Source organism: Pantherophis guttatus, chromosome 10 (assembly GCF_059756535.1).
Source record: "Pantherophis guttatus breed Tessera chromosome 10, ASM5975653v1, whole genome shotgun sequence".
NCBI lineage: Eukaryota > Metazoa > Chordata > Lepidosauria > Squamata > Colubridae > Pantherophis > Pantherophis guttatus.
Genome location: NC_142072.1, coordinates 753,454 through 770,687, shown reverse-complemented (window position 1 = coordinate 770,687; position 17,234 = coordinate 753,454). Strand labels below are relative to the sequence as shown.

Genomic DNA, 17,234 nt, shown 5'->3' with positions numbered 1-17,234 from the left:
AAAGAGGCTTACAGACTAATGAACTTGTCAGCTTGCCTAGGACCGAGAGAAGCTAAACAGGTCAAAGGCATTTTGTAAAAGCAGGCTTAGTTCACCTAGGAACAGCCCCCACCCCCAAATAAAAAGGGTTGGACAAAGCCCCTTATCCACCTGTGAAAATCTGAATACACAATAACAGAACTGAAAGAGACCTTGGAGGTCTTCTAGCCCAACCCCCTGCACAAGCAGGAGCCCAGATACCATTTTAGACAAATGGCTGTCCAGCCTCTTCTTAAAAGCCTCCAGTGTTGGAACACCCACAATTTCTGGGAGCAAGGAGTTCCACTGATTAATTGTTCTCCCTGTCAGGAAATTTCTTCTTAATTCCAGGTTGTTTCTCTTCTTGTTTGGTTCTCGTTCTGCCTTCAGGTGCTTTGGAGAATACGTTGACCCCCCTTCTTCTTTGTGGCAGCCCCTCAAATATTGGAAGACTGCTATCATGTCACCCCTCGTCCTTCTCTTCCTTAGACTAGACATAACCAATTCCTGCAATTGTTTCATTTAATTATTTAAATTAAAATACTGTAAATTTATACTTACTCCCAGTGAACTCTGGGCAGTTTACAAACAATTAATTTGTTTTAAAAATATAAGGAAAGAAAAAAAAGAAAAAGAAAATGTTAGAAATGTCAAACAAAAGTGGAAACTTTGGGGGTTTCAGCCGCCTTTGCCGAAGGCCTAGAGAGTGATTAGAGCAAAACCCTAAATGCCTGAGGCTCGGGGCTGAGAAAAGCCGGCTCAGCAGGAATCCACCTGAGAAAAAAGGCACAACCACCTGCCCAGACCTCCTCCCCACATGCCGCACCTGGTCAAAGACAATACAGGTTGTCCTCGATTTACGACCACAATTGAGCCCAAAATTTCTGCTGCTAAGCAAATTTTGCCCCATTTTATGACCTTTCTCGCCACAGTGGGTAAGTGAATCCTTGCAGTTGGTTGTTAAGTGAATCCAGCTTCCCCATTGACTTGGTTTGTCAGAAGGTCGCAAAAGGGAAGCACGTGACTCTGGGACACTGCGACCGTTGTATGAGTCAGTCTCCAAGCGTCTGAATTTTGATTAAGGGACCCTGAATGGAGGCTGTGAAAGACGGTCACAAGTCACTTTTGTCAGGGCCGTTGTAACTTGGAACGGTCACTGAACGAACGGTTGTAAGTCGAGGAGCCCCTGCACCACTAAGCAGCTCCTCCCCCAGCCCCAAACCCGCCAAGCCTCCCTTGAGGCTTCGCCCCCCAAAGCCCCCCACACACAAGGATAACAACCCAGGCGAGGCTTCCCGTTTGCACCGCTCGGGCATCTCCGCGTGGTCCCCCATCCACCCGCTGCCCTTCAACCCGGCCAAAGGCGAAGGGGCTGACCGGTCCGGCGAGGCCCTCGGCCCGCCCAAAGGGGCTCCCGCTTCGGTCCAGACTCAGGGAGGCCCCTCAGGTGAGGGGCTGCCCCACAGAAGGACCCCCGGCCGCCCACCGCTGCGCTCGCTCACCTGCTAGCCCGCCTCCCCCTTGGTGGTGGCGCCGCCGGTCGGTCTTCAACAGGTGCCGCCGCCGCCGCCGCGCAGGCCGGTCCCGGTGCGGTTCACGAGCAGGAGGAGGAGGACGACGACGCCATTTTGGGAACCGGCCAAGCCGCGGCCGGGCAACATCCGGGGACAAGCGCCTCCCCGTCGCCTGGCGACAGAGTGCCCCGCCCCGCCAGCGGCCGGAAAGAGGAAGGTTCGCTCCCGATTAGGCAACGCCAGGCCGGGGCGCTTTAGCACTCGCCGCTATTGGTCGAGAGGGAGAGGGGCGGGGCAGGAGAGGGCGAATGGCTGGGCGGCGTGCGTTGATGGACGGGAGGCGTTCCCGCGCGCCGTCTGGACTGGGCTGAGTGGGGCGAGGCGGCGCTTCGGGGCATTTTCGCCTCTTTGCCGGGGATTCTGGGAGTGGAAGTCCACAAGTCTTAAATCTGCCACCAAGGTTGGAGACCCCTGGGGTAGCCTGCCGCGGGAGGGGAGGCTCGATCACCGGGCCGGCAGCCGCTCCTGAGCCAAGCCTTCCTTGAGCTGCTCCTCGCCCGCTGCGCAGCAAGAACCCGCAGAACGTCCCGGCAATTCCTGGAGGTAAAACGGGGATCTCGTGCCCGGCTCACCCGGCCCGCTGGGCAGCAACGTAGGAGGTTTGGCCTGGCTCCTTTCCGGCCTCTGGATCTCCACGTGGTCTCCCATCCGATGACCAAGTAGGAAACCCACCCAGCTTCATCACCCAGGCAGGGCTGGCCCAGCACTCCCCCCCCCCCGCCTGCACCCTTTGGAAGAACCATCAGAACAGGCCGTGCCGAGTGCAGCCACCCTTCACCGGGGAAAAAGCTCTCCCAGGTCCCGCCCCGTGTAATTCTGCAATTCTCCCCCACTGCGAGCCGAGAACGTTTGCAAAGTTTTGCAAGAAGTGCCCATTTGTGTATTTCACTGAGGTTGTGCCCTGCGGCTTCCGCCAATAACCCGTTTCCATTAAGCAGCACAACCAATCGTTTTCCAAATTGCAAATTCCATCCTACTTGGAATGGCAGAAATTTATAAAAATAACCGTCTGAGAAGTCTGGTTTAAAAATAAACGCTTTTTTTCTTGTCTCCTTTTATTTCTGACTTTTATTTCAAGTAATTATTTGCTTAAAAATCACGCTTGTCTTTAATGCTACAGTCAAGATCAGCATCCCATAAATTTGTGGGTACCCATAACCCTTCTTGCCATTGGCTGGTCTGCCATCCTCCAGAGCTTCGGGCTACAATCCCTAATTTGTCTGACAATGATGGGCGTTATGCCAAAAGAATCTCTGGAGAGCAGAGCATGAGAGAAAGCCGTCTTAAAGTCCTTCAGAAAAATTCACAGCAAGTCACTGCACCCTACGCAGTTCTACAAACAAGATCCTTTTAGTTCATTACACGTCACACAGCTGAATCAAGTCCTCAATTCTTAGAGTGTTAAAACAGCTGCCTGGGAGGAAGAGACAGCAAGAAGTGGATTAAAGGAGGAGAGAGATTTGAGATGTGAGCCCCTGCAGGCAGAAAGCCCATTCCCATCCGTCTGAAGTTGGGACAGTTTGCACCAAGGACATGAAAACATTATTCCTCTCTCAAGCTAACTCTAAATTCAGGCTGGGCAGACGGACAAGTACAGGGGGGCATCAGGAGGGCAGCTGCAGCCACATCACTGAAGCTCCTCCTCTTTTTTCTCCATGGGTCAAGGTCTCCATCTTGACTTTTTGATGCCCTCTGTAGCCGGGATCACATTTGGGGTCATGCAAACCACCAGAGAACCCACTGCCAGTTTGCAGTTGAAGCTGCTGGAGCTCAGAAGGTGAAATCCTGGCCAGCTGTCCGGACCAGAAGGTGGCCGCGATGCCTCCTCAGACCTTCCGGCCTGGAGGGTCAGTGCCAGGCCCTGGGGCCATGCCGGTCTTTGATCAGCCAAATCTTATCCACGACCTTCCCATTCTGAAAACCAAAAGCAAAGGGTCAAGCCGGGAGGATCCTCTGGAAAAACGGGTGATCAGGCTAAGTCTGGCTACCATGGAGGAAGGAAGGGGGGAGGGTTCCGGCCACCCTGAAGCATCTCCCCCATGAGGCCTGTGGCTGGAGCGCAGGACCAGCTCAGGTGGAGCAAGGCTGCTTGGCAGCCAGATACCAGGCTCGGGAAATTCACCTCCCAAGCACCCGGGGACGAGCTGTTCCCAACGTGGATGGGAGACGAAGCCAGGCGGAGCAATGGAGAGAATCCAAGACGCAGGGCTGCTGTCCTACCTGGTCATCTGAGACCTGCTCCAACCAGAGGTGGGTCATGTTGACGATCTGCATGCGGGCGTACCCATAATCCTCAATCCGCACAGCACTCCATTCTCGCGGGTCTGGGATGAAGGGGTCCAGCTGCTCCTTGCAACCCTGGGGAGGGGGAGATCAGAGGGCCTGTGGGCTCAGCCACTGAAGGGCCTCCCTCCGCCTCCCCAACCTGGGCTCTCTCCACCCTGTACTTCCAGGTACATGAAGTCCTTGATTTATGACCACAATAGGCAGCTTCCTAGGAAAAGAATTCTGCTCAGAGACGGGCCATTGTTACTTCACATTTAATACTGCCTATCTGCAAACTTACAGCTGATCCAGTGATAATGTGGACGGGAGTGCTGGGATTGGTATAAGGGGCTGCGGTGCTCCCATTGTAAACCTGAAAGAGGAACGAGAAGGAAGGAAAAGAATAAATTGGGATGCTGGGAGCCAACTGCCCCTCCGCTCTACCCAGAGATGGTGGGGTGACTTCTCTGTGTTGGGGGAACCTACGGACTGAGGCTGCTTGGTTACTCTTGCCGCTTTGCAGCTCTCCATCCCCACTGAAGTGGCAGGCAGATAGACAGGCACTGCAGGTTCTAAAATCAGGGGAGCCCCCTCACCCCTCCCAGAGAGCCATTCAGGTGCTCCCCTGACTAGGAAGGCACTAGACCATTCTGACCCCCCACCCCAGACCCCAAAGCTGGACTCACCTTGTAGTTGTAGACGGGCCAGAGCCGTTCGTAGGAATGCTCGTGAGCCCACAGCATCAGATCTACCCCTGGAGAAGGAGAAAGCAGGGGAAGGAAGGGGTGGGGGTGGGGGTCAGGGCAAGAAGGGGAGCCCAAGTGGGCAGGGAGGGGGGGGGGTGGCAGCCCCCTTTCCTGCTGGTTTCCTCTCAATGCTGGGCAGCAAAGGCAGATCCCTGCTGCCTGCAGAGGGGCCACAAGCTGTCCAGGAAGGACGGGGCTCACATTGTCAAGACAGCAGTTGCAACTGCACAATCAAAGCTTCCCCACTTCTTTTACACGCATTACTGATAGTCCTCCACTTACAAACACAATTGAGCCCAAAATTTCTGTTGTTAAGCGAGACACTTGTTAAATAGTTTTGCCCCATTTTACGACCTTTCTTGCATCAGTTGTTAAGTGAATCGTTGCAGCTGTTAAGTTAGCAGCATGGTCATTAAATGAATCTGGCTTCCCCATTGACTTTGCTTATCAGAAGGTCGCAAAAGGGGATCATGTGACCCCCCCCGGACACTGCAATGGTCATAAGTATGAAGCAGTTGCCCGTTCAGTGTCTGAATTTGGATCATGTGATTGTGGGGATGTGAAAAACGGCCATAAGACACTTTTTTCAGTGCTGTTGTAAGTCTGAGCGGTCACTAAGTGAATTGTCGTAAGTCGAGGACTACCTATATGTGCATTCTCTTGGAGGTATTCCCTGGGCGTTCAGCAGGAGAGTGCAGGGGCTGCCTGGGAGCTTTACCGTATTTGAAGAAAAGATCCTCCAGGCCATAACGGTTTGGCTTCAGTCCTTTGCGAACCTGGAAAGGCCCACAAACCACACTGAGTGCCACCTGCTTACGGCTGCCTAAATCTGCACCCCCTTCGTGGCTGTGCCGGGCATGGGACTCAGCCTCCTTCCGGCTGAAAGAAGCAGCTTCAGAATAACAGAATAACAGAGTTGGAAGGGACCTCAGAGGTCTTCTAGTCCAACCCCCTGCTCAAGCAGGAGACCCAGGGTCAGGGTTGTCCAACCTTGGAACTTCAACTCCCAGAATTCCCCGGCCAGCTATAGAGTTGAAATCCACAAATCTTAACGGTCTCAAGTTGGACAGCCTTAACCTCCTCTATTCCAGAGAAATGGCTGTCCAGTCTCTTCTTGAAAGCCTCCAGTGATGGAGCAGCCGCAACCCCTGAAGACCCAGCTCCTCCTCTGGTTGACTGTTCTCACTGCCAGGAAATTCCTCCCTAGTTCCAGGTTGGCTCTCTTTTCAATCAGTTTCCATTCTACCTTATCATCCAGTTGATCTTATTATATTTACTTCTTTTTATTTTATTCTTTTATAAGTAAGTATCCTAACACTTCCACCTTATCCTCCTGGCTGCAAACATCTGCCTGAAAGGATCAGGGTCAAAGCCCAGATGAGGCTTGGCCACCAGAGACAGGCAGATGTGAGTTGGACAACCATATAAATTTCTTTAATAAAATGAACAAATGTTTCGGCTGCTCCCTATTTTCTCAGGGAAGCCAGGGGCTCAAACCGGCTTCTCCACGGCCTACTTACGATGCTCTCGTACTGGGTGCAGTCATCCTTGTCGTTGTTGGAGCAGTACATGGGCCGATGCCCCATGGTGATGATCCAGGGGCGTTCCCCACGCCGCGCAGGCTGGTTTGCCTCCTGTCCCCAAGAGGAACAAACCAAAGGCTCATATTTGCCTGGCGCAAACTGGCTCTGCCCACCCAAATCCGGATCCAGCCTACCTGGAGGTCCCTCTCCAGCCACTGGAACTGCTTGGCTACCAGCTGCTCCCCGTAGTCCAGGAAGAAATACACCTCCGTGGAGAAGGTAATGAGGTGAGCAGGGCCTACATCCCAGCTGGGAAAGAAGGAAGCAAGACAGGCAGCCACTAAGAGGAGGGGGACAAGTGGAGGAAAAGGAGCCCCTCCCCTAGAAGATGGGGAGACATCTCTATGGAGGCCTCAGAGCCCAGACCCAGCACTCAGATTTGCCCCAAAAGCCATTAGAACCGGAGCGTGAATCTGGTGGAGCAGGGGAGTTGGTGGACCGAGGACAGGGAGAGCCAGAATCTTCAGCTGGAGCCACTCCCTGGGGGGCTTTGGGCCAGGTATTGTGTCTCAGCCTCCCTCACAGGGTAGTTGTGTGTAGGACAAGGAACTGCCAAACTTAAGGGCAGATTAAAAGAGGCACCAGCCTAGAATCTCTACAGAGCCACAAGCACACTAAGTCCAACCTCCCTTGAATTCCATGGACTCTTATCTAAGTCCAGGCAGGTGCTGACCATTAGTTGAGAGGATTCCTGTGCAAAGGCTTTTAGCAATAAAGCAGTTTAACTGGACCTTCATGGGTGAATCTGTCTTTTGGGCTGACATGAATACTACAGCCATTCAAGGCAGGAGCACCTCCAGACCTCTTTTCCATGGAAGGAACTGGAGAAGCTGGGAAAGAAGACAGTCTTGCCTGTCTTGGCTTTGTGCCCCTTGCAGCCCAGGGACGCACCTGTACCAGAGGCTCTCGGTGTCTCCAGGCATGCTGAAGCGGGACCGGTAGTTGGAGAAATTGCTGCAGGAGGGAGGGAGGGAGGGAGGGAGGGAGAAGGCTGAAGGATGGGCAGACGCAAACAGAGTGGCCTTTCCCTTTGTTATGCCATCCAGCAAAACCTGGACGCCAAGGCTATATTCCCCCACCCACCCGGAGAGGGAGTGCCACCCGGGGAGTTACAGCTAGGCGACCAGAACCAGCCCGCAGACAGACTGGCAGAGCCAGGCATCTCTTAAATCTGGCTCAGCCCCACTCACTACTTCTCCTCGTGATTTCCCGGGCAAGTCATATATGGCACAAAGGCAGCCACTGCCTCGATTTTCCGCATGAAGGCATCTCCGACGAGGGCATTATCCTGCAGGGGCAGAACAGACAGAAGTTGGAATTGGGCCAACACCTGGAGGCAGAGTTCTCCCACCCCTCCCGGCACGAGCACACCCGCATGCAGCCCACTTGGATCAGCCTCATGGGGTCCAGCCTTATGACTGAGTTTTCAAGTCATGTGTCTTCCTTTCCAGCCCAGAGATGCTCCAGATGTCTTACCGAGTCCAGGTCGTAGGCAAAATCTCCTGGGGGGGGGGGAAAGAAGGTCACCATCAAAGGGTGGGTCAAAGGAAGGGTCCCGGGGAAGATCTGGACGGCCGTTCAGCCTACCTATGTGCAGCACTGCGTCGTACCAGCCCTGCTGAGTCTCCCTCTGCAACCGGGACAAGGACTGGGGGTTCTCCAGGCCCATGTCTCCAAATAGGGCGAATCGGGGGCTCCAGCTGCTGCCGTTCTGCAGTGCTCGGAAGCCATAGCGTTGGCTCCAGCCCCACGGGCTCCCACAGCGATAGACTGCAAGGAGAAAGAAGCAGAGGGAGCTGCAAAAAAGTGATTACATGACCCGGACACAGCAACCATTATAAATGTGAGTCAGTTGCCAAGCCTGAATTTTGATCACGTCACCACAGGGATGCTGCAACACTCATAACTGTGAAAACGGTCATAAGTCACTTTTTTCAGGGCTGTTGTCACTTGGAATGGTCACTACATGAATTGGCACAAGACAAGGACTCCCTGTGTCCCCTCCAACTTCAGATCCCCGTGGCTTCTCTTCGTGGCCGCGTATATGTACCGTGCAGCCACGAGATGCCGCCACAGGGAGAAGAGGGTGTGATCTTTGCAGTGCCCTGCGCAGAACAAGGTGCCCCCAGCCCTTACCGTAGCTCTGTCCCGGCAGAAGGCCCCGGAGGGTCACTCGGTGGATGAACATGGCACGGCCCAGGCTGCCCCCATCCACAAAGCGTGTGGCATTTCCGCTGGCCTTGTGAGGAAGGGCCTTTCCTGGAGCCTGGCCAAAGAGCACAAGGGACTCGGCTGGGTCAAAGGTCGTCCAGGTGACCACCATGGAGGAGGGGTCTCCTGCAGCCAAAGGCCAAGAGAAGGGATCAGTCCCGGAGGGGGAAATGGCCCCATCTTTACAGAAGGCTGCGAAGAAACCCAGGCTAGCAAATGCGGTGGAGGATGAGCCGCTGGCAAAGTCCGGCTTGAAGCGAAGTCAAAGTCAAACCAGGGTTAACGCCCGCTGGGCCTTCAGTCCGCTGTGCCCAGGCTGGCTGCCAGCCCCGGCCTGCCCTTCGCCCCCCCGGCGGTGCGGAGCTGGAGAAGGGGGAGGGGCCGGTGCCCCAAAGCTCACCTGGGTAAGACAGATGCACCTGCTCCGGCTGGGCGGGCCGCGGCCCCTGGCCCCGCAGCCGGGGCAGCCACAGCCACAGGCAGAAGCCCAGCAGCCTCGCCCCGCGGCCCATGCCCCCGCCGAAGCCCCGCAGCCCGAGCCGCGCCGCCCGGCGGGTCACAAGACACGGCGTTGCAATCCGGCCGCCGCCGCCGCCGCCTCCACTTCCCGGCTGAGTCCCAGGGCCCCGCCCCGCCTCCGCAGGCCCCGCCCCCGCAGGCCCCGCCCCCAGCCCAGCATTCGGGGCGCGAACCACCGAGCAGCCCCGCCCTCGCAGGCCCTTTCCGGGAGGGGCACAGGGACCCGGCGGAATCCGAAAAACAGCGCCTCCTCGCCCCGCCCGCCCAATCGCATCGCCGGTTCGCCGACGGGGGCCCGGAGGACGCGACGGGGCGGGAGGGGCGGGGGGTGCGGGACGGCGATGGGCGCCGCGGCGGCCAAGGAGGCGGGCGGGGCCGGTGGGAGCCTCCCCGGGGCGCCCCCTCCGGACTGGCCGCGCCTGCCCAACGAAGTGCTGGCGCTGATCCTGAGCTGGCTGCCGCCCGAGACGCTGGCCACGCGCTGCCGGCTGGTCTGCCGCCGCTGGAGGGAGCTGCTGGACGGCCCCGCCGTCTGGAAGCTGCAGTGGCGGAGGGAGCCCGCCATGCGCGCCGCCCTCGAGGCCGCCGGCCGCTGTGCCCGCCTGCGCTGGAGCCGCCTGGCCGTCCGGCGCCCGCTGGGCCGGAACCTCGTCCGAAACCCCTGCGGGACAGGTAGGCGCTCCGAGGAGGCGGCGGAGACTTCCCCGGATGCCTGGCTTTGCCCGCGGGGCCGTCGGGATCCCTTTGGGGCCTCCTCGCGGGCGGCGGGTCCCCGTGCTCAAAGGCTGACTAAGCCTCGCCCCTAAAGCCACGGGAGCCTGCTAGGAAGCGAGCGGCAAGGACGTCTCAAGCCGTGCTCAAGGCCTGGCTCTCTGCCTGCAGACCACTTCCAGCATTGGACGGTCCAAATTCCTGGGTGGAATGACGGGTGGAAGGTGGAAGAGAGCAGGGCCCGGCTGGAAGGCGCGGAGGCCCAGACCTGCTTTGCCTCCTCCTTTGGGTGAGTTCCATGGTTCTCCTTTCCTGGGTCACTTGGGGAGAATCCTTTGGAGGTTTTCCCATCCCTATGAACATCGTCCTCTGCTACAGGTAATCCTGGACTTACAGCCACAAGGGAGCCCAAAATTTCTGTTGCTAAGCCAGACGGTTGTTAATTGAGTTTTGCCTTATTTTGCAACTTTTCTTGTTACAGTTGTTAAGTGAATCACATGTTCATTAAGCAAATCTGGCTTCCCCATTGGTTTAGCTTGTCAGAAGGTTGCAAAAGATGAGCACATGATGCTGAGACCATCATAAATATGACTCCGTTGCCAAGCATCTGAATTTTGATCACATGTCTATGGGAATGCTGCAATGGTTGCGTGAAAACTGGTCATAGTGCCGTTGTAATTTTGGATGGCCACTAAAAGAATCCTCCTAGTTTACGACCCTGTAATCCCTTGTATCGGGGTGGAGTGAGGGCGACTGGATGGAGCTTGGCATTTACTGGCCGGATTCCCTTCCTGATGCCTACAACAATTTAGCCGCAGATGTTTCTCTTCTGGGATGCAAAGAAAAAAAATATCTGCCGCTACCTAGGATTGAACTCTTACCTTTCAAGTGGGAGGCGAGCGTCTTCACCATTAGGCCACCACACTAAACGAACTGCTGTAAGTCAAGGACTACCTGTATTTCAGGGCTTTGGTTGTTGGGTGAACTCTGGCTCCAGGTCGGAACGGCCCTTTCGCCTCTGCCTGTCTTTATTTTATTAGATGTTTATTGTCATAATGTTATTCTCCGCCCGTTTCTCCAAAGGTGGTGTCAGAAGGAGCAGATGATCGATTTGCTGAAGGAGGGTTTCTGGCGGGATCTGCTGGACACTTACCAGCCTGATATCATGGTCTCTGACTGGTGAGTGAGGCTCTCCTCGCTCCTTGGGTGACCAAGGCCATCAGTACGTGTGGTCAGAGAGACTGTCCAAAGCCTGGTCAGGCCACTTTTGTGGACACTGAACACCCACAGGAAGGTTTCAGTGCTTCAGGTTCTCCAGGGAGACCTTTCCAGCGTCCTGTTGTGACTGAAGCTCTGCCCTTGGATCCTTGCAGGTGGGGTGGCCGTCAGGACTGCGGCTGTGAATACGAGCTCTATGTTGTCCTCTTGGCAGCTAATAAAAAAAGGAAGATTGATGTTTTTGAAGCCAAACCAGATCCCATCCCTCAGTGGAATGACGCCTCGTACCAAAAGGTGCTGCTTGCCACACCGGCCCAGGCCTCTCTTGCTTGGTTGCTGGATTTCTCTTTCTCTTTCTCTGGTTCTCTTTTTCACTTCCTCTTTCCCTCCCTCCCTCCTACGCACATTTCACTAAATTCAGGGAATTAAAGTGCCTTAAAAATAAAATAACCAGGAAAGAACATAGAATTTGTATCTAGGGGTTGTACAAATAGGTGAGATTTTTTAAAAAAAAATCCATAGCAACATTAGCGTAGAATTAATTAAAATGTATTATACTACAGGTAGTCCTCGAAATACAGCTATTTGTTTAATAATTGAAGTTACAACAGTGCTGAAAATGATTTATGACCATTTTTCACACTTATGACAGTTGCAGCATCCTCACAGTCATGTAGGCATTTGGTAACTAGTATGTAATTTTGACAGTTTTTGCCCTGTTCCAGGGTTATGCAATAACGAGCAAAGTCAATGGGGGAACTCACATTTACTTAATGACTGCATGACTCACTTAAGAACCGCCTCACTTGGCAACAAAAAATTTGGGCTCAATTGTGGTCGTACATTGAGGACTAACCACACCTTAAAGGTGCTCAGAATCTCAAACTGCGTGTTTTTGGATGGGGGCCAAGAGTGCTTTAAGGTGATCTGGTAGCAAGTTCGCAGGTACTCCAGTTTTCAGAAAGGCAGCACCCCAAAGTGCAAGTAGCTGGGTGAGATCATGTTAAATACACTTTTCTAAACAATGGCAATAACATAATAAATAGTAATAATACTTTGACTTATATCCCGCTTCACAGTGCTTTACAGCCGACTCTAAGCGGTTTACAGAGTCAGCCTCTTGCCCCCAACAATCTGGGTCCTCATTTGACCCACCTCGGAAGGATGGAGGGCCGAGTCAACCTTGCACCCTGTCAGGATCAAACCGCTGGCAGTGGGCAGAGTTTGCCTGCAGTGCTGCATTCTAACCAGTGCACTACCACAGCTGGTATAAATGATAATAAAATTGTAAATAGTAAAATTTTCTAAATAACGGCAATAAATCAATCATAAATAAATGAAGAACCTTCTGTTCCCTAAAACTCTTTTCCAGAGTCCGCAAAACGGCTGAGCCTCTGTTGCTTTGTCTCTCCAGGTAACCCACACATTCAGAAGATACGGCCCCGGAGTCCGCTACATACTTTTTAGACACAGAGGGAAAGACACGCAGTTCTGGGCAGGACACTATGGTGCCCGGGTGACAAACTCTTCTGTCATCATCCGCTTTTCCTCGGAGTCTGCAGAATCCCTGGAGCCTGAGCTGTCTTCCCAGCACCCCAGCCCCGTTTTGCCTCCAAAATCGCATTTCTGAACTGGCGAAAAATGAGTAAGAGGAATCCCAGGCATATTCCGTCCCTAACTTTAAAATGCAGGTAGCCCTTGGCTTACCACTGTTTAGTGACCAAATTTACAACGGCACTGAAAAAGATGACCTCAGACCAATTTCCATAGTGATGAGCATTGCAGGATCCCCACGGTCGGCTGATCAAAATTCACATGGCTCAGCAAATGGTTCATATTTCTGACGGTTGCAGTGTCCCGGAATCAAGTGTTTATCTTTTGTGACCTCCTGACCAACAAAGCCAGATTCACTTAACAACGGTGTTACTGATTTAAAAACTGGAGTGATTCACTTAATAAATGTGGCAAGAAATGTCGTAAAATGGGGCAAAACTCACTAAACACGTTTCTCACTTAGCAACGATGTTTTGCCTGAACTGTAGTTGTAAGGGGAGGACTATCTTTAAGCCACAGGTGTCAAACTCAATCGCGTCATGTGACGTATCACGACCTTCTTTGCCTTTGGGGAGCTGGGGTGGGCGTGGCCTGTGCATGATGCATCTGGCGTGTAGGCCGCCAGTTCGACACCCCGGAAAGTTGTCAACCGTTCTGTCATTAATGCAGTATACTTTATATATTGTGCTGGTTGAGGAATTCTGGGAGTTGAAGTCCAGAAATCTTAAAGTTGCGAAGGTTGGAGACCCCGGTTCTACTTCCTCTCAGTGGTGGTTGTCCGTAGTTATCAAAGCAAAAGATACTACATCAATATGTTTTCGTTTCAAGCAGGGGGAGAAATGTGCCCCTTCCTCCCTCCCTTCACCCCATGCAGGATTAATTGTATCCTTGAGAAAAATGTTATTCTGAAAAATGGTACCAAATATACTTGTGAATGAGTGGAGAATTTTAAATGCCTGAATACATCTCCCAAATTTCTTTGGCTTGTCCATGAGACTATACGGAAATATAAATATTTGTGTACCCTGCATGTACTTGTGGATAAGCTGACCCTTGAATTTTTAATCAAAATAGCATGAAAAATGGATAATCCCTGGATTACCTATGGATAAGCCAATTATGAAAATTAAATACGAATATTTTAAGGGTCAGCTTATCTGCAGGTGGTGCATTTTTTATTGTATTTTGATTTTTGAGGGTCAGCTGATGCGCTGGTTTTAACTGCAACTGTATGGTATATTCACTATTTAAGAAATAATGTCGACCTCCTTAAAAAGCTTTGAAAGCTCCAGTCAATTCCCGCAGGCACGCATATGCGCACGCACACCCTGTCAGGACTGCCATGCTTCGCCAGATGCCAGTCTGCCATAAGCAAAGGGGGGAGGGAGCTGCAGGAAGGGGGAGGGTAACGGGAATTGTAACTCCTCTTCTGCCCTCTTGTGGGAGCTGCTGGCCGTTCCAAGCTCATGGAAGGGGATAGGAGACCATCCAGCCTGCCAAACCCAGGGACTTCTACCAAAACAATTGGTTTGGATGTAATCGGACAGTTTAAGATAACCAGGAGGACGGTGGGCAGAAGGGAAAATTAACCAGATGCTTTGGGTGCAAAACTTCAGATCCGGCTTTGCTTCTCTGTAACAACTGGGCTTTAGTAAAGTGCACTTTCCTTTACAACAGATTTGAGAGTCTGTCTTTTCTAACTGACCCAAGTTGGGAGGGCTCACACACACACACACACACACACCATTCCCCAATGTAGTTGTGCAAGGAATTGCACTAAGAATTGTAGGCTATAACCAGTTCTGCACTTAATGTCTATGGAGGAAAAGAAAAAACCCTCAGCCTGCATTGGGTCCAGAGGTTGAGGGTGGGGTTCAGGAGGTTTTGGCCCCCATTGTGAGGTGGAGGCTGCCTTGGAGACCCCACAACCTTTTCTGCAGGGACCTCTCAGGAGATCTTGAAGGGGCAGGAGGAGGTGGGTTGGGAGGACCCTCTGGGGCAACCAAAAACCAACGGGCCCAGAGAGAGGGCAGCCTCCGTGCTCCAGACTTGAGCCATAATGGATCCCTCAGAAGAAGACGGGGCCAACGATGAACAGCCAGAGGCGGCCGTGTCTCTCAAAGCTTGTTTCAGCCAAGGTGGGTCTTGGGTTGCCGATCTCAGCTCTGGGGGTAGGGAGTGACCAGGGAGCAGCCAAGAGGAGCCATGGACCTTGTTGCCATTCCGATGCCCTTCTCCCTGAGGTCATCCTTAAACTTGCCAAACAGCAGGGACAGAAGGGGGTCAGGCTGAACCCCTCTCCCCACCTGGGAGCTCCTCCTCTCATCCTGCCTTTCCCCCTTTCCTTCCACTCCCCGAGGCCTAGCAGCCCCCTGCCCCAACGGCTGGAAATCCTGCTGAATTTCCTACAAACAGAGAAAAAGGAGAGCAAAGGTTCAGAGCACCTGTTTTGTCACAAGCTCCTCTTCCTCCCCCGTGGAAGAAAGATATTCTTGCCCTCCTTTCCCCCTCCCCCCCGCCCAGGTCTGAAGCATCTGCATCACCGGCCGGAACTCTGCGATGCCACTTTGATCGCCGGAGGGAAGAGGTTCCCTTGCAACAGGTGTGTCTTGGCATCCTCAGCTGGGCAGGGCTTGGGACAGGATGCCCACCACTAAACGCACCCTCTCTGCTCCCCACGCAGGGCCCTCTTGGCCTCCATCAGCCCCTACTTCCAGGCTGTCTTCACAAGCGGCTTCAAGGAGTCCCAGGATGGGGAGGTCCTTCTGGAGGACATGGACCCCTCCGTCCTCCAGAATCTCTTGGGCTACCTCTACTCGGGGGAGCTGGCTTTCAGTCCCGGAAGCGCGGAGGACCTCTTCATCGCAGCCAGCCGGCTCCAGCTCAGCCCAGCGCTGACGCTCATCAGCAGGTAGCCCAGACTGTCCTGATCTTCGATCTTCTCCCAGCTTCTGCTTTTTGGCGGGGGGAAGGGGTTTCTCCTGCTAACTGCTCCAGTGACCTTTCCTTCCATTCTCCATCCCAACAGATTCCTGACGGAGAGGATTTCCCCGGAGAACTGCCTTCGCCTTTACATGCTGGGCCACGATCACAACCACCCCGCCCTGCTGCATGGGGCTCTGCGCTACCTGGCCCTCCACTTTGGCCTCCTCTTTGAACACCAGGACTTCCCGCAGCTCGACCTGAGGGCCCTGACCTGCATCCTCTCCTCGGACCACCTGGTGGTGGCCTCAGAGATGGAGGTCTTCTGGGCCGCGCAGCGGTGGGTGAGGGCTGAGCCCAGCAAGCGCCTTCCGGAGCTGAAGATGCTGCTCGGGTGCGTTCGCTTCCCCCTCCTGTCTCAGGAGGAGGTTGCCCAGGTGCAGACGGAGGCAGAGCGGCTGGGTCAGCAGCTGGAGGTCCGGTGGCAGGACCTGGATGGGGCAGGGAGGCTACAGGTGAACGGGGGGCTCCGCCGGGGCATGTACCAGGAGAAGATCGTCTGCATCAAAGTGCCCCGTTTGAGGGACATCCTCTCGGTCAGTGAAGACATGGACTGCTACATGGAGTGCCTGAATCCAACCAGCGGATCCAGGACGAAGCTGCCAGCCTTGGAACTGGTGGCCCTCCCCGGCTGCTCCGTGCTGGACCAGAGGCTCTACATCTCCGGAGGGAAACACGCCGATGGCTCCTATTCCTCTGCGCTGCACGAGTACAACTCTCTGGCCGACCGCTGGACCCAGCTCCCCGCCATGTCAACGCCCCGCTCCGTCCACATGTTCTTAACCTGCAAGCAGAAGCTTTTCGCCCTGAGCGGCTGGAACGATGCCGGCCCCCTGGCCTCAGCCGAGAGCTTTGATGTGGCCCAGCAGCTGTGGGCCTCCATCGCTAGCCTGCCCATCATCCTGCGCTTCTCTGCCTCCGCGCCATACAAAAACAAGCTCTACTTAATAGGTGGTGACGCTGACTCCGATGAAGTGGTCTACAAGGGCCTCCTTATCTACGACACCCACCTGGATACCTGGGCGCAGGTGCCACTCGAGTTTAGTCTCCACGGGGCAGCTGCTGTCACCATAGAGGCCGGGATCTGTGTCATCGGGGGTTTCTTTTCCAGGAAGGTCACCCAACCGTACCCCAACCGGAGGTTCAGCCAACTTCTTCCTTGCACCTCGAAGTGTTTCTTCATGCAGGAAGATGGTATCATAAGCAGAGAGGTGGCCATTCCTTCCCTGCCCTTGCCCCTTGCCTTTGCTGGTGCCACTTCCTTCCAAGGGAGGATTTATGTGATTGGTGGCGTCTGCACCTCCAGAACCCACGATGCCATCTACCACTGGCAACCCGGTGAAGCCGCCTGGACCCAGTACCCAGAGAACCTCACCAGCCAAGGAACGATTGTGCGCAGGGTGCTCAAGTGTGTGACCCTGAAGGTGCCAATACCCAAGCTGAAGGCCCTCGCGCAAGAGACCTCGGCAAGCCGGGTGGCTGTGGGGATAGCAGACCCCCAGCTCTCCTTGGAGAAGAGTGAAAAGGAGCAGCCTCCTCCTCCTCCTGACCTGGCTCCACGGAGACCCTCAACCGGTGGGGAGTTGTAGAAGCCGAAGACTGCCCCCCCCACCCCAGAAGAGCTATTTTCAAGTGAACTCCTTTAGTATTGAACTCATTAAAAATCCATGTGGCCTCTCCATCCCCTCACATTCGGTTTCCTGCCTAAAAGGGAACCTGCAGGGCAGCCAGGAGAGCTTCCTGCACAGGCATCCTTTCAGTGGTGGGATTCAAGTGATTTAACCACCGGTTCTCTGCCCTAATGATTTCTTCTAACAACCACTTTGCCAAACGGCTCAGAAAGTTAACAACCG

At 54.2% G+C, this 17,234-nt stretch overlaps 4 protein-coding genes across 10 annotated transcripts in view; 2 read left to right on the top strand and 2 right to left on the bottom strand.

The window, feature by feature from the left end:
- PAK4 (p21 (RAC1) activated kinase 4) overlaps nucleotides 1-1,763 on the bottom strand; it is a 39,064-nt gene extending 37,301 nt beyond the window's left edge. For 2 of the 6 annotated variants that reach the window (XM_087876235.1, XM_087876242.1), the window contains exon 1: nucleotides 1,521-1,763. The gene's annotated coding sequence lies outside the window, so the exon portion shown is untranslated. The remainder of the gene's footprint in view (nucleotides 1-1,520) is intronic. The other 4 variants (XM_087876233.1, XM_087876239.1, XM_087876237.1 and 1 more) reach the window with 3 other exon arrangements.
- Nucleotides 1,764-2,629: 866 nt separating this feature from the next.
- Nucleotides 2,630-9,390, bottom strand: ACP7 (acid phosphatase 7, tartrate resistant (putative)). Its single transcript, XM_034438244.3, has 13 exons — nucleotides 8,798-9,390; nucleotides 8,323-8,523; nucleotides 7,774-7,956; nucleotides 7,663-7,688; nucleotides 7,377-7,474; nucleotides 7,078-7,140; nucleotides 6,321-6,435; nucleotides 6,124-6,237; nucleotides 5,322-5,379; nucleotides 4,544-4,611; nucleotides 4,159-4,230; nucleotides 3,813-3,950; nucleotides 2,630-3,506 (listed from the first exon to the last, which is right to left on the bottom strand). The coding sequence occupies exons 1-13, from the start codon at nucleotides 8,907-8,909 to the stop codon at nucleotides 3,441-3,443; spliced, it is 1,314 nt and encodes a 437-aa protein (XP_034294135.2). The 5' UTR covers nucleotides 8,910-9,390; the 3' UTR covers nucleotides 2,630-3,440.
- On the top strand, nucleotides 9,242-14,075 carry LOC117677803 (F-box only protein 27). The gene is made up of 5 exons (XM_034438245.3): nucleotides 9,242-9,588; nucleotides 9,799-9,916; nucleotides 10,711-10,806; nucleotides 11,001-11,139; nucleotides 12,260-14,075. The coding sequence occupies exons 1-5, from the start codon at nucleotides 9,258-9,260 to the stop codon at nucleotides 12,473-12,475; spliced, it is 900 nt and encodes a 299-aa protein (XP_034294136.2). The 5' UTR covers nucleotides 9,242-9,257; the 3' UTR covers nucleotides 12,476-14,075.
- Nucleotides 14,076-14,318: 243 nt separating this feature from the next.
- On the top strand, nucleotides 14,319-17,060 carry LOC117677801 (kelch-like protein 41). Of its 2 annotated transcripts, XM_034438243.3 has the most exons (4): nucleotides 14,319-14,537; nucleotides 14,923-15,001; nucleotides 15,083-15,310; nucleotides 15,428-17,060. In XM_034438243.3, exons 1-4 carry the CDS (start codon nucleotides 14,459-14,461, stop codon nucleotides 16,968-16,970), a joined length of 1,929 nt encoding a protein of 642 aa, XP_034294134.2. In that variant the 5' UTR covers nucleotides 14,319-14,458; the 3' UTR covers nucleotides 16,971-17,060. The 2 variants fall into 2 exon arrangements, with proteins under 2 accessions (XP_034294134.2, XP_087732353.1); XM_087876227.1 differs by lacking the exon at nucleotides 14,923-15,001 and having other exon boundaries at nucleotides 14,349-14,537.
- The last annotated feature ends 174 nt before the right edge of the window (nucleotides 17,061-17,234 follow it).

Coding starts and splice junctions, on each gene's coding strand:
- ACP7 (XM_034438244.3), bottom strand. CDS start 8,909: ATGGGCCGCGGGGCGAGGCTGCTGGGCTTCTGCCTGTGGCTGTGGCTG. Junction 7,475..7,662: donor TTGCCTACGACCTGGACTCG/GTAAGACATCTG, acceptor CTGCCCCTGCAG/GATAATGCCCTCGTCGGAGA. Junction 3,507..3,812: donor AGCAGGTCTCAGATGACCAG/GTAGGACAGCAG, acceptor TTTGGTTTTCAG/AATGGGAAGGTCGTGGATAA.
- LOC117677803 (XM_034438245.3), top strand. CDS start 9,258: ATGGGCGCCGCGGCGGCCAAGGAGGCGGGCGGGGCCGGTGGGAGCCTC. Junction 9,917..10,710: donor TGCTTTGCCTCCTCCTTTGG/GTGAGTTCCATG, acceptor GTTTCTCCAAAG/GTGGTGTCAGAAGGAGCAGA. Junction 11,140..12,259: donor ATGACGCCTCGTACCAAAAG/GTGCTGCTTGCC, acceptor TTGTCTCTCCAG/GTAACCCACACATTCAGAAG.
- LOC117677801 (XM_034438243.3), top strand. CDS start 14,459: ATGGATCCCTCAGAAGAAGACGGGGCCAACGATGAACAGCCAGAGGCG. Junction 14,538..14,922: donor CAAAGCTTGTTTCAGCCAAG/GTGGGTCTTGGG, acceptor CCCCCCGCCCAG/GTCTGAAGCATCTGCATCAC. Junction 15,311..15,427: donor GCGCTGACGCTCATCAGCAG/GTAGCCCAGACT, acceptor CCATCCCAACAG/ATTCCTGACGGAGAGGATTT.